General features: G+C 42.6%; 2 protein-coding genes across 9 annotated transcripts in view; one reads left to right on the forward strand and one right to left on the reverse strand.

Moving 5' to 3' along the window:
* The window catches only part of NGLY1 (N-glycanase 1), a 61,590-nt gene extending 59,017 nt beyond the window's left edge, over positions 1 to 2,573 (reverse strand). For 3 of the 7 annotated variants that reach the window (XM_008983921.5, XM_002759663.7, XM_002759664.6), the window contains exon 1: positions 2,419 to 2,573. In XM_008983921.5, coding sequence (XP_008982169.4) covers positions 2,419 to 2,552 — 134 coding nt within the window. In that variant the 5' untranslated portion in view covers positions 2,553 to 2,573. Of the gene's footprint in view, positions 1 to 1,731 lie in introns of all 7 variants that reach the window. The other 4 variants (XM_035278577.3, XM_008983922.5, XM_078354412.1 and 1 more) reach the window with 4 other exon arrangements.
* OXSM (3-oxoacyl-ACP synthase, mitochondrial) lies at positions 2,142 to 14,284 on the forward strand. Of its 2 annotated transcripts, XM_017965900.4 has the most exons (4): positions 2,142 to 2,439; positions 9,662 to 9,912; positions 10,734 to 11,744; positions 13,842 to 14,284. In XM_017965900.4, exons 3-4 carry the CDS (start codon positions 10,765 to 10,767, stop codon positions 14,242 to 14,244), a joined length of 1,383 nt encoding a protein of 460 aa, XP_017821389.2. In that variant the 5' UTR covers positions 2,142 to 2,439; positions 9,662 to 9,912; positions 10,734 to 10,764; the 3' UTR covers positions 14,245 to 14,284. The 2 variants fall into 2 exon arrangements, with proteins under 2 accessions (XP_017821389.2, XP_078210540.1); XM_078354414.1 differs by lacking the exon at positions 2,142 to 2,439 and having other exon boundaries at positions 9,846 to 9,912; positions 10,167 to 11,744.
* The last annotated feature ends 265 nt before the right edge of the window (positions 14,285 to 14,549 follow it).

A 14,549-nucleotide genomic window follows, 5' to 3' on the forward strand; every position in this document is an offset into this window, starting at 1 on the left:
GCCATGAATGTACCTATGCAACAGCCTTGCATGATCTGCACACGTACCCCAGAATCTAAAGTACAATTAAAAAAAAATGCTACTGAAAAAAAAAAGAAATCTGAAGTTATGTTTTATCATTTTGTCTCCTCTCATTATAGTTCTACTCCATGTACTCAGTCATTGAGAACTGTCCATTCCTGCCTACAATACTTTTCTCCATTCCATTCGTGGATTTACAGTTATGATTACCCCTAATATTCATAATTGGAATCAATGCCTTGTGTCTTGTCCCATTATTACTCTACATGAAACTCTTCCATTATGCTTTTCTCTTTTTTTTTTTTAGAGACAGGGCCTTGCTTTGTCAAGCAGGCAGGCAGGCTGTGTTGTGAACATAACTCACGGTAGCCTAGAACTCCTGCACTCAAGAAATCCTCTAGCCTCAGCTTCTCTCAGCTGAGACTATTACGTGTGTGCCACCATGCCCAACTAATCATTATGCTTCTCTTTGACTCTAGAAACTCAAGTTGCTTTCTTTTGCCTATCACTATTACCTAAGACAAACTTAAAAGAGCAGTTTTTCATACAATATCCAATGATAATAGTTCCAAATTCCTAATTCCCTTTTAAGATAAAAACTCTTTAAAAATCAGAAACATGGCTGAGTGTGGTGGCTTATACCAGTAATCACTGCACTTTGGAAGGCCAAGGTGGGTGGATCACCTGAGGTCAGGAGTTTGAGACCAGCCTGGCCAACATGATGAAACTCTGTCTCTACTAAAAATATAAAAATTAGCTGGGTGGCACATGCCTGTAATACCAGCTGCTTAGGAGGCTGAGGCAGGAGAATCTCTTGAACCAAGGAGGCAGAGGTTGCAGTGAGCCGAGATCACCCCACTGCACTCCAGCCTGGGCAACAAGAGCAAAACTCCGTCTCAAAATAAAAAAAAAAATCGGAAATATAAGCCATTAGTAAAGACTATAACATTAACTGACAGCATGCCAAGTTTCTTTTAGGAGTTTAGTAAACATTCATAATGAAGATTATGATGCTAAATGTCATTATTTGCATGCAGCGGTTGCCTTTCTCAAACTAACAATCTCAGCATCTTCGGTTTCACTGGATTTAATGCGGAAGTGAGTCTTCATGACAAGGCCACCTCTCTTTTCTGAATAGAGGGGTTTAAATAGCTTGATGGCTTTCCAGGTGGTAAGTGTCAGCTAAAAGGTGGTCCCCACAAAGGTCACAATTACACAGCTGTGAATAGGCGACATGCTGCATCCTTCATAGCATCTGCCACAAAATAAAGGCTCAATATTTTCCCTTAAATTTGCTTTAAAAATCATTACCATTACCTAAATGAACATATTACCGACATGAATTTTAAAAACTGCACGTGTAACCAATGTCTAAAAATTGGGTCACATGAAACCTATAACCTTGAAACTGAGAATTTCCTCAGACTTCATGACAATATACCAACCACTTAATGTATACCAGGGGCTGAGGGGAACAGAGAACCTAATTAATCACGGTGACCTGATAAATGAGGTCACACCACTAAAGCAAGTGGTGCTCCTTCAGCCTCAGTTCCATTTCCCTCCCCCCACATCATGCTCCTCCTTAAGACACATCATTTGATTGAAGAGTTGAGGTGGGTATTCATTTAGAATTAATAATTAAACCTGCCTCCCAGTTCCCCAAATCTACAAGGTCCCTTAGACCTCCAGAAGCGCAATTTTGCTCACAGGAGAATGAAGCACATTACTCTCATCCAAGGCGACTACCTCCACGCATTTTGAAAGGGTTATGTAGAATCCACGTATTAAAATAAAAACCGTAACTTCAAAGTACTACAGTTAATGTTTCAATCAACAAAAGTGGGCGGAGGAAAACATTAAAAATGTAAAAACCCACCACTGCAGAAGCGTTATGCTTTAGTAGTAGGATAGTCTCAGCATAGGAAGAAAATACCACCTTGTCAGCGACTAACTTCTGATAAGCATGTGGAAATGCAAGCCAGTCCGCTCGAAAAAATGCACGCAAGGGGAATGACACGCGGTTACCGCTTGTGCCCTGACAGCCGAGGCCGTGAAACGACGAGAAGAGCGGCAGTGTCTGAATCACGCCTTCCAACCTCTCCGCCCCGCCCCGCCCCGCTTCCGGGGCTCCAGTTCACCCGCGGCACCCAGACTGCAGGTGCCAAGTCACAACTGCAAAGAAACTTCCTCTTCTCGAGCGGGGATGGGACCTGGCCGGGTCCCGAGGCCCCCGGCCGGTGGGCTCAGACGTTAGGAGCAGAACCCGTTCCAGGTCCCGGTCTGTCCGCGCGTCGGTGCCCTCCGGGGCTCGGGCAGACGCACCCAGTTCCTGACCGACCAGGCGCCGCGGCCCACCTGCCCCGGTACCCGCCGTCGGACCCCGTTGCCCTGCACCTGAGGATGTTGTCAGCATAGGTGAGCAGCAGCTTGGAGGCCTCCAGAAAGGTCTCCGGAGTGTTCTGGCAGAGCTCGGCCACGGCTGGGGACGCCGAGCCTGAGGAGCTGCCCAACGCCGCCGCCGCCGCCATGCTTGAGCGCCAGCGGCCGTCGCCGCCCCTCGCGCTCGCGTCCTACACTGAGCAGGCGCCTCAGCGCGCGGCAACTACCGCAGCCACCGGGAGGGGCGGGGTCCTTGGCCGGCAAGGGCGGGGCCTGGGCCTGGAGCAGGGGAGCTCGGCGGGGTGCAGCGGCGGCCCCTTGGGGAGGGGCGAGGGGCTGTTCAGAAGGGGTAGGGGCCTTGGGCGGCAGGGGCGGGGGGCTTCGGCCCGAGGTTGGGGAGGGGTTCCGCAAGGAGGGGCGGGGCCTGGGCGCAGGGACTGAGGGGCGTGGGTCGGGAGGAGGGTGTTTTCTAGTCCTCAGGACTAAAGAGCTCGGCTGGGCGGGAGGCAGGCTTCTGTCTAAAGACACCGGGCGAATGGTCCCGGCACGTTCCTCTCAGAAACCCGAATCCCTCTGCGCCCTGGGCCAGCCGAACTGATCCAGCCACTAAAGCGGAGAAACCGCATGTACCTCCCTCCTTTCCCCACAAGTAAAACGACCTTAGAATCATGTCCTTCGCTGGTTGTCAGGCCGTTCTACACAGACGTGGATGAAAGATCCCAGAAGAAAGGAGCAACAGACGTCAACAACAAAATCATGGCTATAAATGGCTGAGTTTGTTACATTAATTCTTTTCAGAATTTTGAGAATGACTGAAAATCAAAGTCCCAGCTCAGCTAGTATATGATTCCTCTGTAAAGAAGTGTATTTTTAAACCATAGGTTGCAACATAATAATGGGTTGTGGATTCGGTTTACACCGTAGTGACCAGCGTAAAACACATGCATAGTAGAATGTCGAGGGCGGGGAGGGAAGAGAATAAAAATTTGCATCCCACACAGTGAGGGTAACTATTATTTTGTGACTTGTTTTTTAGGTAGATCCTAGGTCTTTTATTCCTCTTAGAAGATGCATCTCTAATTACTTTAATCCAGTCTCTGCTCCACCATGTCCTTGAAAGTGTGCTTTACCACTGGCTTCCTGCTTTGCAGAAATTCCTTCTCAACCTCAACAGTAATTTTTCTTGAACTTATTTCTTAAGATAAGTGATTTGCCCCGGGCGCGGTGGCTCAGGCCTATAATTCCAGCACTTTGGGAGGCCGAGGCGGGCGGATCACGAGGTCAGCAGATCGAGACCATTCTGGCCAACATGGTGAAACCCTGTCTCTACTAAAAATACAAAAATTAGCTGGGCGTGGTTGCGTGTGCATGTAATCCAGCTACTCAGGAGGCTGAGGCAGGAGAAATGCTTGAACCAAGGAGTCTGAGGTTGCTGTGAGCCGAGACGGCACCATGACACTGCAGCGTGGCGACAGAGCGAGACTCCGTCTCAAAAGAAAAAAAAATAAGTGGTTTTCCTGAGTAATCTTTTAAGTTTCTTGATGTTTCATTTGTTTGCTTTTAAGACTTGAAATTTTTTTCCAGAATCTCCAAGCAAGCCCCTAAACTATGCCATCCACTTCAATGACTGTTCGTCTGCCAGATAGACATACAATTTTTAATAAATATGTAGCTCTTTGGACCAGCTTCCAAGAATAGTGTGTTCAACAGATAGTAGTATGTTGCTAGCTTCTACAACTAAAATTTTCAGTGGCTTAACACAAGAGTAATTTCTTTCTGGCTCATAAAACTCTTTAATAATGCAGGTGTCATAATGTCAGTGGACCCAATTTCTTTCCATCCCATAGAACAGGGGCCAAAACCATTTTCTGTAAAGGGCCACATAGTAAATGTTTTAGGCTTTATAAGCCATAGGGTCTGTCTCAACTATTTAACTCACTTCTGCAGTTGTATCTCCACAGTCAATACTTGAAATAAATGGGCGTGGCTATGGTCTAGTGAAATTTTATTTGCAAATCCAGGTAGCCTGCTGGATTTGGTCTGCAGGCTGTAGTTTACTATCTCCTGCTGTAGAGCCTCAGAGACTTCTGCAGTTAGTTAATGCACAAGTGGACACACACGCAAAAGCAGTCACACCTACCTTTAATCTCATGAGCCTAGAAATAGAAATGACATACAGCATTTTCTCTACCGTATCATTTCTAAGAATGAGGCCTCATCAAGATAAAAGGGGGCATTTCAGTAAGGCCAGATTTACAAAAAATAAAATAAAAAACATACATAAAAAGGCAAAAACAGACAGTCTGGGAAATCTAGTCTCCTTCAACAGCACAATGGAACGGGGATGTGGGTCTGGGGATATAGCTGTCACAAACTGTATTCTTCTTACTTTGGATTTCTTTTTTCCATTGATACATTGATTTATCCTGTACTAATTATATGAGAATATTATGTATTATACAGTATTTGTGACTTTTTTTAAAAAGCAACAGACCTCTTTTTTTCAAATAAAATTTTAGGGGCTGGACATGGTGGCTCATGCCAGTAATCCCAATACTTTGGGAGGTCGAGATACGTGGATCTCTTGAGCCCAGGAGTTTCAGACCAGCCTGGGCAACATGGCAAGACCCTGCCTCTACCAAAAAAAAAAAAAAAAATCATAGCAAGATTGTTTATACACAGAACACCAAAGCGGAAATGCTCTGGTGTTAATGCAGAGGTGTCAAGCGAAGGGTAGCAAGCTGTCAGCTTCCCCTTGGCAGAATGGCCATAGGGTACTTTTGTGGGGCAACAAAATGACTTTTGTTTTTCTCTTCACAATAACTTGTTTCCTCAACTAAAAGGCTCTCTCTCTGTAAGGTATCATTAGTTTTACCTTCCCTATTAGATTAAAGGTCTCTTGTGCCATCTGTCTCAGACTGCTTTGTACACAGCAGGTACTGAATAATTGTTGGTTAATCACTTAATATAGTCACACAATAGTGAATCACTATACAAATTCCTGAAAGATTTCAACCCCTCTTCTTGCTAATGGTTTTTATGGAGGCTAATTTTTTAATATAACCAAATCAATCCTGGGAAAAGTTTAGAGGGTTCTTTCTTTTTTCTATTTTTTTTTCCTTTTTTTTGAGATGAAGTTTCACTCTTGTTACCCAGGCTGGAGTGCAATGGCACGATCTTGGCTCACTGCAACCTCTGCCTCCTGGGTTCAAGCAATTCTCCTGCCTCAGCCTCCCGAGTAGCTGGGACTACAGGCCAGCGCCACCATGCCCAGCTAATTTTTCTATTTTTAGTAGAGACGGGGTTTCACCTTGTGGACCAGGATGGTCTCAATCTCTTGACCTCATGATCCACCCGCCTCCCAAGTGCTGGGATTTTAGGCGTGTCTTTTTTCTATTTTATTAAAGAATGGCGTTAGGCCAGGCGTGGTAGTGCACACCTGTAGTCCCAGCTACTTGGGAGGCTGAGAGGCAGGAGGAGCGCTTGAACCCAGAAGGCAGAGGTTGCAGTGAGCTGAAATTGTGCCACTGTACTCCAGCCTGTGCGATAGAGTGGTAGTCTATCTCAAAAAAAAAAAAAAAAAGAAAGGAAAAAAAAGAATAGTGCTATGATATGTCAACTCTAAAAATGATGTTTTTAATGAAGGTGAAGTCCTGGAAAAAAATGTTTTGGAACAAAAAAAAAAATCAAAGAACAAGAATTTCAATGCTGATTTAGTATTAGACCATTCTTTGGTTGTTTGAAACAATGATTGGTATAAAGAAAGTTAGGGTAGCTTATTCTGCTTTTGTAAAGGAAACTGAAGAATTAGAATATCTCTAAGTTGACTGAAATGGAGGAAGCAGCCAGGAAAATGAGACAAAATCCCTTATTATAATGGATTCCCTTCATAGCTTTATAAGCGGTGGCATTCAAAAGAGATTATAGTTACTCAAGAACTTTAACAGAAGTGTTGCTAAAGAGTTATTTGGAAGGACTTAAATTTCAGATTTTTTTTTTTTTTGAGATGGAGTTTCGCTCTTGTTAACCAGACTGGAGTGCAATGGCACGATCTCGGCTCACCGCAACCTTGCCTTCTGAGTTCAAGCAATTCTCCTGCCTCAGCCTCCCGAGTAGCTGGGAATACAGGCGTACACCACCATGCCCAGCTAATTTTTGTATTTTTAGTAGAGACGGGGTTTCACCTTGTTGACCAGGATGGTCTTGATCTCTTGACCTTGTGATCCACCCGCCTCGGCCTCCCAAAGTGCTGGGATTATAGGCGTGAGCCACCGCGCCCGGCCAAATTTCAGATGTTTTTAAATTTTATTTATTTATTTATTTTTAAAAGAGACGGGGTTTCATCATGTTGGTCAGGCTGGTCTCGAACACCTGATCTTGTGATCCACCCGCCTCGGCTTCCCAAAGTACTGGGATTACAGGCGTGAGCCACTGCACCTGGCCCTGAGATGATTTTTTTGAAATAGTGATTTCTAAGATTTTTGGACTATACATTGTTATCACAGTATTAATGCTGTGGCATTGGTTTTCACAAAAGTCATTTGGTAAGAAATGCACAAAAAGTGCATGTGTACTATCAAATGTAGGGATAAATGTTGATGTATTCATTCCATCATTCATTCATTCATCGTATATTTATGAAGTGACTACTAGATGCCAAGCACTGTGAAGGACACAGGTATGGTCCCTACTCTCATGGAAGTCATAGTAAGTTTAGAGCAGTGGTTGGCCAAGCAACAGCAGCATCACCAGGAAACTTGTCAGGAAAACAAATTCTGAAGCTCCATCTTTAAAGGTGGGTCCCAGCAATCTGCGTGGTAAAAAGCCCTTCGGGTGATTTTGACTCACAGTAAACTTTGAGAACTACTAGTTTAGAGGGAGGAACATTTCACTGTGGGCTGAAGTTTCAGTGAGGAGGGGAGATTTGAACAGAAGCCTTAAACTGAGAGGTTAAGAAGGTGAGAAAGGAGAGGACTTGCTAGCTGTGAGAGACTCCCCACCCTCCTTAAATCATGTACAACATCCTAGTAATGTTTCCTTCTCAACATCTCCTTGCTATTGCCTTCAGAACCTCATCACGTTTCACCTGTTCTTAGCTTCTTCCCTGGGTCCGTTTCCACATCCTTCCAACCCACCCTGTTCTTTTGTGCAAGTGATCTTTCTAAAGCACCCATTTGATCGTGTTGGTCTCCTGGTAAAAAGTTTTCTATGGCTCCCTCTACCCACATTCTAAGTTAAGAACCAGTTAAGTTAAGAACTTAAATTTTTAAGTGACTTTGTTCAAGACAAAAAGGAGTAATAGAGGTGAAGGGAATGAGAGAGTTTACCATGTCCTTTCTAGAGGAGTTTAGATTCAATAAAATAATGTTGGTTCACACCTGTAATCCCAGTACTTTGGGAGGCCGAGGCAGGCGGATCATGAGGTCAGGAGATCGAGACCATCCTGGCAAACATGGTACAAACCCGTTTCTACTAAAAATACAAAAATTAGCTGGGCATGGTGGCACACGCCTGTAGTCCCAGCTACTCGGGAGGCTGAGGCAGGAGAATCGCTTGAACCCAGGAGGTAGAGGTTGCAGTGAGCTGAGATCGCACCACTGCACTCTAACCTGGCAACAGGGAGAGACTTCTGTCTCAAAAAAAAACAAAAAAAGAATGTTGCACTCCAAATTATACCCTGGAGGCCAGCATATGCTCTCTGAACTACAGGATTAAATCCAAAGTCCTCAGTATGACACCCCAGGCTTTTGTGATCCGGCCCCTGCCTTGCTTTCATGCTTTTAGTGTTGCTTTGTCCCACACCTCAAATATGATGTTGGCCACATACTTAGCAGTTTTGGATGATACCATGGCACTTCATTTCTCCAGGCCTTTGTTCTACTCCTCCTGCCAGGATGCCCTTTCCCACCGAATTTACTAGACAAACATTCATTTCCAAGATGCAGTTCAAGGATCATTTCTCTGAAGCTTTTCCTGACTTCACTAGGTAGCACAGACCTCATTGTCCCTTTTGTGTTATAATAATTGTATTACAGCACCTGTTTCAATAGTTTGCACTTGTTTCTATGGCTGTCTCCCTTTACTAGACCATGAACTTCTTGAAAGCAAGAGTGACACCTCTCCTTATTTTTGCATTCAAGTGTCAAGCATAGAGAGGAAGAAAATGAATGGTTGTTGAAAATAGCAAAAGTACAGAGATGAGAAAAGTTAGGGTCAATGAAGACATAGTGTAGTGAGAAAATCAGTTTACTGGGTGGAAAGCACATTTAACAGAGAATGGGAGCCATAACTGGAAAGATAGTTTTGAATCGGATTACAAAAAATTTAGGGCAAACCTAAGAAGTCTTAACAGAAGGGTAGGATAAGCAGAGCCCATTTGAAGATTTTGGTGGAGGAAACCACGATGGTATTATAGCAGGAAACATGGTACCAAATATATAAAGCTATAAAATATCAAAAATTTCCCACCCTTTTCTAGAGCAAAGAAAAGGTGGTAAGAGGTAGGTATAAAAACGATGGTCTTTTTACTTTTAGTCTTTTTACTTTTCTGCAAGATTTAATTTGTCCCTTCATATCCAAGATGATTTTGTGATGTTACAAAAGAAAAACAAAAAAGCACATTAAAATTATATGTTCTCCAGGCACAGTGGCTCACAGTTGTAACTCCAGCACTTTGGGAGGCTGTGTCTCAAATCTGGTGATAACTTTTTTTTTTTTAATTGGAAGCAAGTTTATTAGGAAAGTAATGGCTACTCCATAGGCAGAACAGCCTGGTGACAACTTTTAAGAAGTAAAAACTTTATTACAAAAACATCTGTTTATTGTAGAAAAGGTATTAAATAAAGCTAAGCAAAAATGAGGGAGATCACAATCATTACACATCTTGCAGACCTTTAAATAATTATTTTTGAAAAAACAAATATATACTGTTTTGTAACTATGTCTCCCAACAAACAGTCGCAACATCTCATTAATATTCACCTGTAGAGTTATTTTAAACGGCTGCATGGCATTTGGAGATACACAACCAATTTCCTGATGTTGGCCATTTTGGTTAGTTCTACTTTACTCACAATTACTAATAATTTTGCGAGCTACAGCAATAACTTCGAGACTGCAGTACTTTCCTTTCTTAGATTTTCAGTAGGATACGATGGGGTTCCTTCTCTGACAACATGGGAATATTTGGGCATTATCACTATCAAAGAAAAATGCCTTTTTGATGGGTCAAAATGCTATTTCATCGCGTTATGTGCAGGTCCTTGATTATCGGCGAGTCACTGAAGTTCCGAGAGAGGTGTCTCAGGAGGCAAACAGCTACCCCGTCGCCTCCCACGGTCTGACCTCCGCCAAGGTGACGCGGCTCAAAGTCAACCGGCGGAAAGGGAGTCGAACGTGACCCGTGCGTGGGAGCGCGCATGAGCGTACGTGCGTGCGCGCGTGCGCGTGTGCTCCGGAGCGTCATCGCCTAGGACGGTGGCGGCGTGTACTGCGCGATCCCTGTTACAGGTATCGCTCGCTACCTTCCTCCTTCGCCCCTCCTTTCTTCCTTTAAAGTCACATCAAGTCGGGGTTGAATTTCGAGAGGGGAGTCCAAGGACCTGGGGCCTGATTTCTTTTTCTCTCTCCATGCTGCTTCGGGTGTGTACGTGTGTGGCTGTGGCTGAGCGGCGGCAAGGGAATAGCTACACCGTTCTAGTCCCGCCCTTGGCCTTCGTAGTACCCTTGAAATGATCAGTCAGTCCTAACCACTCCTTCCACAGATGATTCAATTGGAGAAGTTTAGAGGAGTGGAAAGACTTGTCCCCTTCCCCTAGTCGCAAGCTTGGTCACAGAGTCGATTGCCAAATCATGTATCCAGACGCTCAGTCTAGGGCTCTTAGCCCTGGGTGGCCTTTTGAAAAGGTTGGTTATCCTTAAGTATTGAAGATTGATAAAGCCCGCTTACCTACGTAAAAGAATATGTGTTTTCTGTGCCACTGACACCAGAAATACTATTTAGAAGTTATCCTGAGAAAGGATGCTTCCTGCAGCTCATATCAGGCTAGAGGTGCCTTTATATTTTTCATTGAATTACTCTGTTTTGGCGAATTGAATGAATCATCACTTCATTTCTTTGTCTTCAAATGTCAGAGGGCACTTAAAATCTAAAAGGAGATAAGTTTAAACAGGTGGTTTGATGATAAAGTATAAATTAAAACTATGGAACATCTTCCCTGTGCTCATTAGCAGCTCATATCAAGCACCCAAAGGAACATCTTGGATGTTTTTCCTTAGGCCCTTAAGCTATTTAAAAGAATACCTCCTAGGTGTGCTGTGGTCTGTTACAGGAATGTGTTTCTGATCATCTGAATCTTAATCATGTCCAACTGCCTGCAAAACTTCCTGAAAATTACAAGCACTCATCTTCTGTCTTCAAGATTATGCCAGCAGTTAACAAGAAGTAAAAGGAAGTTTTTCGTAACTGTGCCAATATCCAGATTGCATAGGCGAGTTGTCATTACAGGCATTGGCTTAGTGACTCCTCTTGGTGTTGGAACTCACCTGGTTTGGGATCGTCTTATGCGAGGAGAGAGTGGAATTGTTTCACTGGTTGGTGAAGAGTATAAGAGTCTCCCTTGCAGTGTTGCTGCTTATGTGCCAAGAGGTTGTGATGAAGGTCAGTTCAATGAACAAAACTTTGTGTCCAAATCAGATATCAAGTCCATGTCTTCTCCCACCATCATGGCTATGGGGGCTGCAGAATTAGCCATGAAGGATTCCGGCTGGCATCCTCAGTCAGAAGCTGATCAAGCGGCTACTGGTGTTGCAATTGGCATGGGAATGATTCCTCTTGAAGTTGTTTCTGAAACTGCTTTGAATTTTCAGACAAAAGGTTACAATAAAGTTAGCCCATTTTTTGTCCCTAAGATTCTGGTCAACATGGCAGCAGGCCAGGTTAGCATTCGATATAAACTCAAGGGCCCCAATCATGCAGTGTCCACAGCCTGTACCACAGGAGCTCATGCTGTGGGGGACTCTTTCAGATTTGTAGCCCGTGGTGATGCTGATGTGATGGTGGCTGGAGGTACAGATTCTTGTATTAGCCCTTTATCTCTTGCTGGGTTTTCCAGAGCCCGGGCTCTGAGCACAAACTCAGATCCCAAGTTGGCATGTCGACCATTTCATCCAAAGAGAGATGGTTTTGTAATGGGAGAAGGCGCAGCTGTGCTGGTACTGGAAGAATATGAACATGCTATTCAAAGAAGAGCCCGGATCTATGCAGAAGTTTTGGGCTATGGACTCTCAGGTGATGCTGGTCACATAACTGCCCCTGATCCTGAAGGAGAAGGTGCCTTAAGGTAAAGATGGGTTATTTCCTTCAAAATGAAAATATTTCTTCAAATAAGACACTTTATTGGAGTCCCAGATTAGGGAAAATTCTAGTATCTCACTTTGAATACAGTATCTCTATTGTTTTTCCCTTTTAGACTAAAGAAGATTTTTAAATTCTTTGCTTAAGACATTTGAAGTATTTCAGAGCATTTGAATATCCTTGCAAAAATTGCATTTGAGTTGAACCTAATAGAGTTGCAAAAAAGACCAAGAATGTCTTTGCCAATTTGTCATGCCTCCATTTGTACTTAAGCATCAGTGTGCTCCCTCACAAAGTCCTCCTCTTTGACCCTTCATCAGACTTGGAAAATAAAGTCAACCCTTCGAGTTGTTCATGGTCTTTGCCCCATTTCAACAGACTTCTGTTCTTTTCAAGTCAGCACTTCTCAAACTGTAATCACCTAGGGATATTATTTAAAATGCCAATTCTGATTCTGTAGGTCTAGGGTTGTGATTGAGATTCTGTTTTGTTTTGCTGTTTTAGAGACAAAGTCTCGCTGTATTGCCCATGCTGGTCTTATTGGAGTCTGTAACACCTGGGTTCAAGCAGTCCTCTCACCTCAGCCTCCTGAGTAGCTGGGACTACAGGAATGCACCACTGAGACCAGTTTATTTTTTAATTTTTTGTAGAGATGGGGGTCTTGTTTTATTTCCCAGCTGGAAGATTCTGTAGTTCTAACATGCTCCCAGGTGATGGTGATCTTGCTGGTTTAAGAACTATATTGAAGTTAACTGTTATAGATTAGTACACGTAAAATGAAAAAAAAAAAAAAGTTGCTGGTAATGTGTTAATAGATAGTGAATAGTTTAGCTTTTTTAAGTCATATTATGTTTTACACAGTTAAATTAGCCAGAGTTAGCAACCTTTTCTGTAATGGGAAAAATATAGTAAATATTTTTGGCTTTGTGGACCACGGAGTCTGTTGCAACTAATCAACTCTGCCGTTGTCATGTGAAGGGCATAGACAATATGTAAATGAGGGGGCATGAATGTGTTCCAGTGAAACTACAAAAATAGGCATCTAGCTAGTGCCATAGTTTACCTACCCCTAAATTATACTTTTGAATTTTATTTTACTTTTTTTTAATATAATTTTTTAATAGAGATGGGGGTCTTGCTATGTTGCCAGAGCTCCTCGAGAACTCCTAGCCTCAAGCAGTCCTCCTGCCTTGACCTCTCAAAGTGCTGGGATTACAGGCATGAGCAACTATGCCTGGCCTGCTTTTGAATTATAGTGTGTAGCTGCTGGTGCTAAAAATGTCAAGCATAGTAACAAACTAGATGAAATGGTTATGTTCGCAGGAAATCTTTCAGCATACTTCAAATTATACTCTGAGCTGGCTGTTAAGAAATGTGTATTTATATACACTATATATATATATTTATATACACTATATATATACACACACACACAAGCACACATACATACATGTATATTTCTTTTAGGAACTAAGAGGAAGATGACATCCAAAAGGTTTTCGGAGGTTCCTTCAGATATATTTTTTTCCTTTTAAGTTTGTTTGGCTTGGCTTGCCTTTGTAATTCTTTGTTTAGAACTCTTATAGCCAAAATAAAGAGGATTTTGAAAGGTTATTTGAAACAGTGAAACAGTAGATTATTGGGAAATATGCCAAGTTTTAAATTAAACATGAAAGAAAAAATTAGAATTATAATTCTCATAAAAAGTTGCCACACTCAAAAAAGCCCTAGAAGAAAAATTATTCTAGTCTTGAGTCAACATGGTTTTTTCCCCCAAGGAAAAATGCCAGTGCAAATAAATGAAGTTATATTTTATTTGAGATTAAACAATCTTTCATTGTCTTGTGTGTTTAACTCTTGGTGATGAAACAGTTTAAGGTAGTGAGTGTGACTCATTATTACCATGCAGATGGCATCCTAACTCACATGGTAATCCAAGATGGGGTTCTGTCACTAGAGCAAGGGTTTCTTTTCATCCAGTATGCTCAGATACCTACGTTTGTTTCACATAAGCCGTATAGATAAAGATACTTTTGTTTAAGTTAAACTTAGTCCTGATAAATGTCTTTTCTTGTTTTATTAGGTGTATGGCTGCTGCTTTAAAAGATGCAGGTGTACAACCTGAAGAGATATCCTATATCAATGCACATGCTACTTCCACCCCATTGGGAGATGCTGCTGAAAACAAAGCTATCAAACATCTCTTCAAAGACCACGCATATGCCCTTGCAGTTTCCTCAACCAAGGGAGCAACAGGACATCTGCTGGGAGCTGCAGGGGCGGTGGAGGCAGCTTTTACCACACTAGCTTGTTATTATCAAAAACTACCACCTACTCTCAACCTGGATTGTACAGAACCAGAATTTGATCTCAACTATGTTCCACTAAAGGCACAGGATTTTTCAAGTGAGAAAAGATTTATTGGACTCAGCAATTCCTTTGGTTTTGGTGGTACTAATGCAACACTTTGTATTGCTGGAATGTAGAACAAATCATTTGTAATTAAATATTGATTTTTAAATGTTATATGTGAAGATATTATATGTTTATGTATTGATACCCACATATCCTTTATGTTAGGGTTTCTCAACCTTGGCATTATTGATATTTGGGTACGATAATTCTTTGTTGGGAGAAGGGGGATTGTACTGTACGTCGTTGGGTGTTTAACACCATCCTAATCTCTTCCTCATCTATTCCAGTATCCCTCTCTTCCCCAATTGTGACAACCAAAAGTGTTTCTAGACATTGCCAAATGTTTTCTGGGGGACAAAAATACCCCTCCCTCCAC

The sequence above is a fragment of the Callithrix jacchus genome, chromosome 17, assembly GCF_049354715.1.
Source record: "Callithrix jacchus isolate 240 chromosome 17, calJac240_pri, whole genome shotgun sequence".
In the NCBI taxonomy this organism is placed as follows: Eukaryota; Metazoa; Chordata; class Mammalia; order Primates; family Cebidae; genus Callithrix; species Callithrix jacchus.